The 12216-nt window shown below is 47.1% G+C and overlaps 1 protein-coding gene across 4 annotated transcripts in view; it reads right to left on the bottom strand.

The window, feature by feature from the left end:
• Positions 1-12216, bottom strand: part of PDE4DIP (phosphodiesterase 4D interacting protein) — a gene marked incomplete at both ends in the record, with an annotated part of 154230 nt that overhangs the window by 89560 nt on the left and 52454 nt on the right. For all 4 annotated transcript variants that reach the window (XM_084241829.1, XM_084241826.1, XM_084241827.1 and 1 more), the window contains one exon: positions 12030-12140. In XM_084241829.1, coding sequence (XP_084097955.1) covers positions 12030-12140 — 111 coding nt within the window. The remainder of the gene's footprint in view (positions 1-12029; positions 12141-12216) is intronic.

The following is a 12216-nucleotide window of genomic DNA, read 5'->3' as shown; positions in this document are numbered from 1 at the left end:
AAAATGAGGTTTAGTCCATGAGGTATCTCTGGATTTTGATGGTGGGGGAGGCTGTGCAGGGTTGGGGGTGAGATGGGAGCTCTCTGTACCTTTTACTCAATTTTGCTGTGAACCTAAAACTGCTCTGAAAAATAAAATCTATTAAAAATACATGGGAAAAAAGTAAGGTGTCCAGGGTTTGTTGTTTTTAGACTTTGAGCTTAGAGGTCTCAGTACACACACTGCCTTGGTGTTCGCACTGAGCTCCCGATTAAGACCCTGTCTGTCACCCGTAAACTCTTGGTTAAGTCCCAGAAGGCTCTATTGACCCGGCCTCAGTGAGCTGGCCAGTGGAGACAACATAAATACCCATGATCTCAGCCATTGTCCCCTCCCTAGCACATTCCTCAGCGGGACGAATCTCTGACTTGGCAGGAGCTTCTCTGCTCACAAATAGGTCCGGCTAGGCTTAATTTAGCCCAGTGCAGGCCTCCTGTGATAAGCAGGGGTGGGCGGGACCCCTGCAGCCCCCAGAACACCTTGTGTGGACACAGGAGCCCAGTCCAGCTGGAGAGGCTGAAGGGCACATGTGGTGACTTCAAACTGGCACTCGGGGCACCTCCTGCTTCCCTTGACTTCTCTTCGGACAGCAGGCAGAGAAGCCAACAAGCAAAAATTTGAATAAGCGACCAAATTTAACCTTGGGGTTAAGGGGTATAGCTTGATACTCACTTTCTGTCGACAGATTAGTGCACGTGAAACCCACGGGATGCTAGTATTTTTAAGTTATCTGTGGCATCTGATATCATCTTTTGTTCCCCAATTCAGCACTCAATTCTGGATTGACACTTGCTTTGATCTAGTCTCCAAAAAAGATACAGCCCTTCATTTCTGTTTTGCAAAGTCCAGGACAATTTTTCTTACATTGAAACTTACACTATGAGCCGGAATCTAAATCCTATCACCTCCTCCCTCGGGGGCCTTGCTGTGTCGAAGCGACGCCCTGCCACCAGGCAACTTTGCTGAAGTTATACCTCTGGGGCACCAGAGCCAGCACCTAGGCTGAAGACTCTAAGCTGTGCCATCCAGGATGGCAGCCATGAGCCACACGTGACTCGTACCCCCTGGAGCTGTGACGAGTGGAGAGGGAGGTCTGCTGTCAGCGTTTCAGACAGTGCCTGCAGGATGGTAAAGGCTGAGGACAACCAAAGTCTATGAAATCTCAATCATTTTAACATGTTGATTTCATGTTGAAATATTTTAAGTATATTTTAACATTAACTTCACATTTCTTTTTCTTTTAATGTGACCACCAGAATATTGCACATTACATCTGTGGTTCACAATATAGTTTTGAGGGACGGTGCTGCCTTATGTCAGGAAAAGGATGTGCAAGCTTTAGGTAGATTCCACGAACACACACCCCATCACAGCTAATCCTGGGTTACGAGAGCACCTTTCAGAGTTGTGTGGGGTTATCGTACTCATCAGCCAGCACAATCCAAAGGTGATTCCAGCTAGCCATACATGAAGCAAAACCATCTGGGGCCGGGTGATAACAGGCACGACTTGAACAGGAACCAGATTACAGTTACTCAGACCATGTCCAGACACTACCCTGCAAGTGTGGGGGAGGCGGGGCCCCCTCAGTGTTCTCACCATTGTATCTCCATTGCTAACGCAGCGCCCTCACACAGACAGTTAGATGTTTATCAACTGAATGCATGTTGTTCGAAACAAAAATGTAGCACTCAAATAATTCTCAGTGTTAAGATTTCCCTCTTAAAACTCTGCTTTTCTCAATCTGTTTTCTTCCTACTTTCCAGCCCCTCTCTGGGAGAGATGCCCAGTTCCAGGCAGACCTGGAGGTCAACCGCAGAGCACCAAAGGCAGCTTCAGTGCACCACTGGCCTCTGTGGCTATCACCTGCGGCCTTGATCATGTTAACGCAGAAGGCACTTGGGGGTGTGGGGCATGTGAGCCTGACTGTGGACTCTTGGAGCATGGGTATGCATGCATGTGTAAGTGTGCATGCATAAGTGTGCACACCTGAGCCTAGAGGTCAGGGCTTTGAGGGCAGGGTCACTCAGAGGAAGATGGCTATGGGAGATAGCTGCGGAAGGACTAGTGACTGACTACAGGAGAGGCGAGACCACGAGAGTGCGCCAGAGAGCCCTCAGAGAAGCCTCCTGGCCCCCGTGCCTGCCCTGCACCTGTTTGCCCCACTCCTAGTGGCTTCCCTCAGAGCAAAAGCCCAAGACTTTAAAATGATCTGTCAGAGCCTGTCTGATCTCACCAGCCCGATGACCTCTGCAGCTTCCCTGCCATTTCCCTGAGTGGAATATTCTTCCACCTAGCTTCTGTTTGACTGATTTCCTCATCTCCTTCAAGTCATTGCTTAAAAATCATTTTCGATGGCAAAGTCACTTTGAAAAACTTTCAGAAAAAAAAAGGCAAAAAGTTTGGCAGCATCTTAGACATGGAAATATATGCTTACAGCTGAGGACCAAGCCCTTTTATTCTCAGTGGACACAGCTCACTGAGTCTTCTCTCAGGTCACTTCTGACTCTGTTCTTCCCCAAATGAGAAATTCCAATTCTATTGCTCTTCCCTCATAAGCTTTGTTTTCTAGTTTTTTTTAAAGATTTATTTATTTATACAAGAGCTGGGGTATAGGCCAGAGGTGTACGTGTGGGGGTGGGGGGTGAGAGGATTCCCCAGAGACAGAGCGGGGAGCAGAACAGGCAGACTGCCTGAAAACACTGTTGAGGGGAGCAGCGGGCGAGACAGGAGAGGTCTGCTGGGCCATGTGGGATTCTCGCCGGCCGGCCAGGATTGAACCGGCGCTGCAGAGGCTGCGGACAGCTTCACAATGCAGCGCTCAACTGCCTGCACCGCCAGGGAGGCCCCTGCTTTCTAATTTTAAAGTTTGGTTTGAATATTTCCCGATTTCCTCTGAATTTCTGAAGTTTTCTCTTTCTACCAGACTCACCACCAGTCTGACCAGGCCGGCCGCGGGGAGGACAGCGTGGTTTCTGTTACACCCCACGCGGCAAGGGGCTCAGGGCCACCCGTTACTGCAGACTCACCTCTTCCTACCACAATCGCGGTGAAAGACACTGGGGAAAGCAATATTGTCTTACTGGAGCTCGTTTCTTTTTAATCAGACCTTCATACAATGTAGAGCTTAGTGGCTGGCGAAGAAACATCATTTGCATTTGAAAGAGCGACTACAAGTTCTAAAGAACAGCCAAGGTCTTGTTAGTTGAAGAATTAGGCCATGTGGCTGCTGGGATACCAGGTACACTCCCTGAGGCCCTTAATGGCAAATCTGGTTCTGCGAAAAATGGGCAAGAGACCCCAACATCACAGGTTATTACGTGCTGAGGTTAAAGACCTGTGAGGAGCACAGCAGAGCCAGCAGGTAGTGAACACCAAATGCAGCTCCTCAGTGCTTACTGGGAAGCATTGAGCATTTATTTTCCATGTGCTCGTGTGCATCTGGGGAAGGGGAGAGAGGATATGGGACACAGTGCCAAGCCTGGGCACTACCAGAGGGTGGAGAGTAACCTGGGCAGGAGCCTTTCCTGGAAACAAGGACAGAGAAGGGTCCTCAGCACCATTTACCTTCCCTTTCCATGGAGACCCTGAAGCACTGGTGACATACTCTGACACCTTAAAGAATAGGGGAAATCTAAGTGGAAAGAGAATTAGGGAGCTAGCAGTTTAGGGCCAATTGAGGGTTGAGAAAACCTGAATTCTCCAGCTCTAATTGCTATCACCGTGCTCTAACGGTAGCCATGCAGCAAGACTCCTTAGGGGGCCTCCATGTAATCAAGCTTTCCGCAGCTGACAGAAGCTTTGTCTCCTCCTATCACAGCTTTGCTCCCATCCACAGCTTTGCGAAGGCTGGCGAGAACAGTTACTCTGACCCTGACTCTGAGTGCCCTGAGCCTCCAGGGCACTGGAAATGGTTCTCCAGCAACCTGGGCTCCTCCACTAAAAACAAGACTTAGAACGGGACAGCTCCCCACCCCTCAGGGGAACTGGTCCTCTGAGCCCAACAGGCCACCACCTCCACTTGATTTCTGTGCCAGGACAGACCTGATGTACAGGACTCGGGAGTTCCTGACTTTTTTTTTTTTAAGATTTATTTATTTATGCATACAAGAACTGGGGTACAGGCGAGAGGTGGTGGAGGGTGAGAGGATTCACCAGAGGCAGAGCAGGGAACAGAACAGGCAGACTGACTGAAATACACTGCCGAGGGGAGCAGCGGGGAGACAGAAGAGGTCTGCTACGCCATGTGGGTAGCCCGTGGGCCGGGATCGAACTCATGCTGCAGAGGCCGCAGACAGCTTCATAGTGCTGTGCTTAACCCCTGTGCCACCAGGGAGGCCTGGAAGTTCATGACTTTGGAGTGGAGTGATGACAGCCTACCTTTTCATCAATTGAGTTGTGCGAGGTGAACAAGACTAGTTTATGTCTGAAGTAAGCAGATACTTAGTATAGGGCCAGCAAGCACCGGGCAGGTTCACTATGGATTTGGGCAGATGGATAAAGGACAATCCCAGAGCCCTCGGTGGATTTTTGAGGCTTTAATGCTCTCAGGGAACCAGGCAGGAGGCTGGCATGCAAGGAGGCAGGCACGGGCCAAGCAACTGACTCTCCCAGCCCCCCACAAATCTATACTATTTCTCTGGGTTCTTCTGGAGTTCTCGCGTGGTCTTGCCTCTTCTGTAGTCACTCATCCTCTCGTATCCGGCCTCCATCTCTGAGTGATGCCACCCTTATATCCCTGGCCTCTAGGCTCCAATGTGCACACTTGCACATGTCCACACCCTACTCCAGGTGTCCACACTCAGGCAATCATGCCCCTTGCCAACGCTCCTAAGCACTTTCTGCATTAACACGATCAAGGCCGCAGGTGACAGCCACAGACGCTAGAGGCGTAAAAATCCTGATTAATTCCATTCACCCTACACTGGGCTTGACCCAAGAAGAGCTCAGCAGGGAGGTGGAGAATCTCTGAGAAGGGCAGCCACCTTGCTTCCTTACAGACTCTCTGAAGCTGGTCAAGAAAAAGTGATCCTGAAGCACGTCCAGCCTAAGCCCAGACCTGGACTCTCCTCCCAGCTGCAGACTATGGCCTCCACGCTGGCAGCTGCTCCACTCACCCAAAGCCTCAGCGAGGACTTCCTCCTCAGGCCCCATGTGGGCTTTCTAAGGTGCTGTGTGGATAAGGAGGTGGCTTCTTGCCCTCCCTGGGAGTGGGGCCTTGCCTGAGTTTGGGAGATGAGGAACTGGCACGAGAAGGCAGCCTCTGCCATCCCTTTTGCCCAACTTCTTCAAGCCAAGTTTTCAAAGAGCAGGCATGGTGGCTGCCCAATGTTGCCCAGAGTCTGTTCTGAAGTTGCTTGGCCAAACGCCAGCTGACTGGTACTTCACTCTCCGGGGAACGGCATGTACCACGTCGGTCGGGTCTTTGGCGTGTGGGTGGATCAGCTGCTGTTAACATGATAGGGTGGGCCCATTTCCAGCTTGCTCCAGTCCCCGCTCTGTGCCTTAGTTAAGTGTAACAGATTCGCTTGTCTGTGAAGCTGAACCTCTTAAGTGAGAATGCATAGGCCAGAGAAGGGGGCAGAGAAACAAAAAGCATTCACAATGGCTTTAAGAAACACGCAGAAGAAACTCCTAGGGAAAGCATTTAGGCTGCATAAATATTTTGCTTTGGCAGCTGGCGCAGGATACAGAATCACGTATCTGCAGGTTACTCTAGCTCCTGCTGTGGGTGTTCTATTTTAGTCCAGTAGTGAAAAGAGAAGGAAGTCTAAACTTTAGATAAGTGTATTAATTTTCTTGAACTTTTGGTGAAGACCAAGGGAGTCATTGTAAGTTTCTGGACAGTTAGCAAGGCCTCTGGGGTCTGGACTCAACTCGATCCTTCATATGCTGTGTGACCTTAGGCAATTAACTTTAACAATCTGGGTCTCAGCCTCATATTTAAAATGAGGGCTTCAGGCCTCTCAGGTGGCACAGGCAGTTGAGCGCAACACCGCAAAGCTGTCCACAGCCTCTGCAGCGCGGGTTCTACTCCTGCTGGCCATGAAGATACCCACATGGCATGGCAGACCTCTCCTGTCTCACCCACCGCTCCCCTCAGCATTCGTATTTCGTCAGTCTGCCTGTTCTGTTTCATGTTCTGTCTCTGGTGAATCCTCTCACCCTCCTGCACATCTGGCCTGTACCCAAGTTCTTGTATAAATAAATAAATCTTTAAAAAACATAAAAATAAAATGAGGGCCTTATTCATTAGAGAAAGCTGAATGAATATAGGAACTCTCTACTATTTTTTTTAAATAATAAATTTTATTTTTATATTCCCCATACAATTGAAAACTCCCAATTCTGACCCCAATCCCTCCCCTCCCGCCCCCCACCCCCCAAAAAGTGTCTCTGGTTCATAGTTTTTTGTTGATTTTGATTTTCACTTTCTTATAGTTATTCATTTTCCTGGTCCCTTATTTAAGTTTTCTAGATTCCTGCTATGAGTGAGACCATCCGGTATTTTTCTTTTTCTTTCTGGCTTATTTCGCTGAGCATGATCCCTTCCAGCTCCATCCATGTTGCTGCAAATTGCATGTGTTTATCTTTTTTGAATGCTGAGTAATATTCCATGGTGTATATGGACCACATCTTCTTGATCCAGTCATCTATTTTTGGGCATTTGGGCTGTTTCCAAAGCTTAGCTATTGTCAACAGTGCTGCTGTAAACATAGGGGTGCAGGTGCTCTTTGGAATGGATGTTTCTGTGTCCTTTGGGTAAATACCTAGGAGTGGAATTGCTGGATCCTATGGAAGCTCTATGTTTAGTAGGTCCAGAAATCTCCACACAGCTCTCCATAGTGGTTGGACCAGTTTGCACTCCCACCAACAGTGCAGAAGAGGAACTCTCTACTATTTTTGTGACTTTTCTTCTAAGGCTAAAATTATTTTAAAATAATTTTCTTAAAAAAGTGAAGAGGTTATACAGGTTATCTCCAATATTCTTGCTGCTCTAAGATGTGATTTTATGTTCTTATTTCTCTCCCTTAAGGTGAAAGGAAGTCGCTTTCCAGCTCTCTGAGCACATATTAAAGCAGAATGTTGTCCACTTCCTCTACCACAGACAAGATGTTGCTAAGTCCTCCAAGTACAAATCTTTTACACATCCTATGCACTGGGCAAAAATGGAATTCTCAAAAAACACATAAAAACACCCCATTCACACCCATTTTGTCCTTACAAACAAGTGAACTCATCCAGCAGGGGGAAGCTGTTTTTGGAAGTTCATGCTTACAAAACCTCAGTTTTTCCCCTAGCAACTGGGCTAATTATAACTCCAGCTACCTGGTAACACCACTAGATTTTCCTAACATTGGCTGACAGTTTTAAAGCCACCTCAGCTCTGCTGGCACCTCCCTTGACTGAGAAAACACTGGAGGAGCTGAGATCCGGGGTGGAGGGAAGTAACTTCCTCAGCTGGGCTGAGCATATCCAACATGCTGCCCAGAGGCACAGGTCTTCAGACCCGGGAGGGAGGTCAGTGCTAACCCTGCTCTAGACCTCTCATTTCATAAACAGAAGCTGAGCCTCAGAAAAAATAACTTGTCTTACTTCGGAACATGCCAGCCCTCTTGAATCCTTCTCCTCAACCTTCCTATTCCTCCCTAATCACCAAACCCCATAGATATTTTATCTCCCAATTATTTTTCAGAGAAGTTCCCTCCCTGATCTTAGCTTGGCTCCTCCTCATCTGCTATTTGGCCTGCCTCTTCATCTGATGTCCTGTCTTACATTCCTCGAGTCCCTCCCACTAGAGAGATAGATGTATATGCCTTGTTCCCAGCTGCTTAAAGCCTATCATCCTTGGGACAAAGTCTACACCCTTTTGAGTATAGATGTGCAGCAACAGGGATATTTGGACTGTCTAATATTCACACATGGGCTGTCTAAAATGAAGAATTGAGACAAACAGGGAAAATGGTTCCACATCCAGTATTAAGGAAAAAGAAAATGATTTGGAATAAAAAATGGTCCAGATCAAATGTCTTCAGCAATTGGACTTATCTGGACAATTTCTTCATCTCTCAATTGGTCACAATAGTAGCAAATACTTCTTGAGAGCTCACCCTATGATTAGGCATTGTGCTGACTTCAACTCAGTGACTCAGGTGACCTCGCCAGGTAAGTCCTATTGCAATTATCACTTCAGCTCAGAGAAAGGACAGTGTTTGCCCAAGTTAACATATATAGCAAGATTCCATCTCAAGCCTGCCGATCCTACTACACCCAGTAATGGTAGAACAGAAATGCTGGAATTCTGGTAGGATTTGAAAGACAGGTCAAGTCAGTAGGATACTTATCATGATTTCTTAAAAACTGAGCTGCAGAGGTATGCCATGAATAAACTCGACAGTTTGCTCACAAAGAATATCCAATCTCAACAATGAGAAACTACAGTTTCTGGGTCATAAGTCAGCTCCTTTGACGCTCAGCTAAAAGCCAAATTCACCTTAACTTTCCAACATCAACTAAGTCCATTTTAAACATCGACTCCCATCTAGTCCAGGATGACAACATCAACATTGGGCAAATGCAGCGAATACTCCTCTTGCATGCTGTTTGGGTGTTGGGTGTTTCCCCACCCCGTGGTGGATTTCATAAAATCCAGGGTCGGACATATTTCCAGTGGCAGCGCACTCGGCTGTCAGGAGAAGATGCAGGATTAGATAATCAACAACAATGAGGAAGTGAGCCAAGTTACCAGCCAGAGATTATTTATCCAAGCAGCTGCAGTCCAGAAATGCTAATAAGCCAGCCTCCCTAGGAGTGAGTCTTTCTCAGCTGTGGACCCCTCACTGCATTTTCGTACTGTGTGTTTTGCTGCAGAATTGGAAGCTATATGTACTGCGATGGTTTCTCCTTTCCATGTTTTATACATGCAAATTATCCTTCCCCCTACAGTGAACCTACAATTACTATTTGCTACCAGGAGGGGGAAGTGGTAGGTGATCACATGGGCAAATGCCTGAGCGTGTGTAGCTCTTCCTGGGTTTTTTAAAACTTCTCATAAAAATTGAAGCTTGCAGGGTACTTTAACTTCAGTAGTCCCCACAAAAGTAGCAAGTCTCACAGAACCAATGTTCATGTATAATTTAATACTATTTTATTAACCCATGACCAGTATGAATCTTAAGATTGCTTCCAAATTCTCTGAACAAGTTCAAAAGAAAAACTCTTAACTCCTTTTTTATTTGCTTGCTTTGAAGTTGATACTTCTAGGTTTTTATATCACTTCACTTACAGTTAAACATATTTGTAGTTTTCTTTACAATTAAGGATCTAGTAATATTTATTCATCTCTCCCTCAAGACTTGCCACTTGGAAGATAAAGACAGGATCTTTCTACCCCAGTTTCTTATATTTCCCTTCCCTGCAGTCATCGTGTGAAATGCTTGTGTCTCTCACTAAGACAGTGCTTCTTAACTATAATTAGGCATGAGTATCTCACCAAAACTGTATTAGCAAAAATATGTAAAAATGATAATTATCTATGATAGACTTCAATTGCATGTTTCACAAACACTGGTTTTATTTATACATAAGAGAATCATGCAATACAGCACCCACATCATTGCAACTTATTGCATGTTATTTGTAAATTAGTGCAGAATCTACTCGATGTGATTTAATGCTTTTACTATATTTAAAGATGTGTCCTTCAAACACTAAAGAAACTTGAAGTTAAGGAATTCTGGTCACAGACAAGGGCTCTAGGTCCTCATCTGATCTACATGACTCACCATAAGTCACACTGAATGATGCCATCTATGTCTCTTCACCAACAACACTGCTAATTAATTGTACTAACTTTGCGTACTGATGATGTGACTAATAGGGATAAACATAAGACACATTCATGGGAATATATGGCAGCAAGATAAAAGGAGACAAACCTCCTCTATATTTTATAATATCATAACCATTACTAGTAGGCATCTAACTACTACCTTCTCCTTTTTTTATGATGCTATGAAGTTTGACAAAGTGCTTTGATAGAGTCTTCCTACTTAATCTTTATGACTGCTATTTATTCATACTCTCACTGCAAGTGGCTCAGTACATTTTCATTAATGTCCATTTTACAAGGGTTAGAACAGGAGCAGATAGGTTAAGTAACTTTCCAGGTCCCCTGGTTGTCTGGGCCCCTCATCCTTTATCATTCATCACTTCAGAGTGTGATCAGCTAATTTCAACTATGAGGTCAGTGATTGATAAATAACTTTGTGTTCTGCTTCTCCAATAATAGCGTTCATTATAACCTGAGCCATTAGTGTTTCCCAAATAATCGCAGCCAAAGAGGACGGATGAAATGGCACAGGGAAGTTTGGTGGGAAGGGAAGCGTAGGGACACTACTCTGAGAGTCCTCAAATCACAGGATGCTGGTAGCTGCCTGACAGACTGCCCTTAAGACTAGAGGACAAGTCATATACGGGACTAGTGGCAAAACCAGTCCCATAACAAAACGCCGGTCCCAAAACAAAAGGGTCGTGGCCTCCGCATGTGACAATATCCAGCGATGCACACCCCCACCCCAACCCCCAGCAGCTTCTGGTCTCCTCCATCACAGTTCTCTAGGAGCGCGAGGGGGCCCTCTCCTACCCCAGTTGGAGTCACCTGGAGATTGTCTCTCAGTCAGTACAGAGCAGCGGGCAAGACCAAATGATTCATGTAACATTTAATTCCATCTAAAAAAAAAAGCACTTTCTGGCAAATTATTTAAGAAATTTTGCTTTTCTTTGCCTCGCTTTGGAGACCGTGGATGGGAAGCTGCTACCTCTGGACAGAGGCAGATACCACCCCACCCTCCCCGCTCCACCTCCACTGGGCAGGAGTGACTCCTCCACCCCTGTCAGCTCGATTTACTGAGACCCACTGTCCATAAAGACACATAGAAGATGAGAGGTAAGTTTGGCTCAATTTCAGGAAAATTCTGGTTAAAATATGGACATCCAGGAAAGACAGAAATTAGGGCTAAATCCCCAGATTCAGCTGTCCCTGTTACTGGAATCTACTGAATCATCACCAGCGTCTCATAGACACCAGTTATTCCTCTAATGCAACACAGCCCTGACAGTAGGTAGTACTTCCCAGCCTTCCTGGCAGACCAGGAGACACACAGACACTACTACTTGTAGAGTCCTCTGGTGCACACAGTGCAGATTTAGAATCTCTGCTAAAGTCAGAGGTGACTAGCTCCAAGGTCACTCGGGCCCCTTGGGTCCAACTTGCCCAGGATTAAAAAGCCTGAGGAAATCAATATTGTGGTAACCAGCTGGGAAGCTTAGTCCTTGGAGACCATGGCCTCATGTCAAGGTGCGATCTCATCTCAGCCTCAGCTTGCAATCCCCTCCTCCTCCTTCCTTCCCCGCCCTAACCCGCCATCAATCAAGCCTCCCCTCCAGGGAAGCCACCAGCTCCCACCCCACCTCAGAACAACTGCTATTTCATCCGAAGCCTTTTCTTCTTCATTCTAAGGTGAATTGTTCCTAAGGCTGAAAATGCCTAAGGCCCCGCCTAAAGCTGTATCTGCATGATCATCTTCACAGCAACGTGACTTTCTCAAGGAATAGAAAGCTTGAGTTGGAGCACCGAAGGCCAGTGGGCATGGATCTGAAACCACCTGCTGCAGAGTCACCTCTGGGACTGGTTACAATGCAAACTTCTGAGCTCTCCCTCTTGCAACTAAATCCGAATCCCTGAGGTGAGGCAGGGAATCTATCCTTGAAACTAGCACCCAAGGTGACCGCCCCACAGGTTCCAGGCAGAGTCTGAGAGCCTCCAATTTCATCTGGCTCCCTCTTCACAGGGATGGAAAGGAGAAAACTGGCGCAAAAGATGCAAAATGGGCTTGTCCAAGGTCCCAAGGCATCAAAGGGACCCCCCGGGGGGAGCCGGCTCCCAGCCCAGGCGCCAGCCCACCTGCCCCGGCCCCCGCTGCACTCACCCGCCTGTAGACATCCTCCCGGCCGGCCTCACACTTCTGCTGCATGCGCTCCTCCAGGAAGTAGATGCGGAGCTTGAGGCTGAAGTTCTCCTTCTTCAGGTCATTGAGGTGCTGGGACAGAGTGCGATACCCATTAGACATGGTGGGCAACCCCTGGGGAGGAGCTTGCCCAGCCGCCCTCACCCCA

This window comes from Talpa europaea (assembly GCF_964194135.1).
Source record: "Talpa europaea genome assembly, chromosome: 9".
In the NCBI taxonomy this organism is placed as follows: domain Eukaryota; kingdom Metazoa; phylum Chordata; class Mammalia; order Eulipotyphla; family Talpidae; genus Talpa; species Talpa europaea.
Note: the sequence above shows the minus strand (reverse complement) of the source record. Positions and strands in the feature narration are given on the sequence as shown.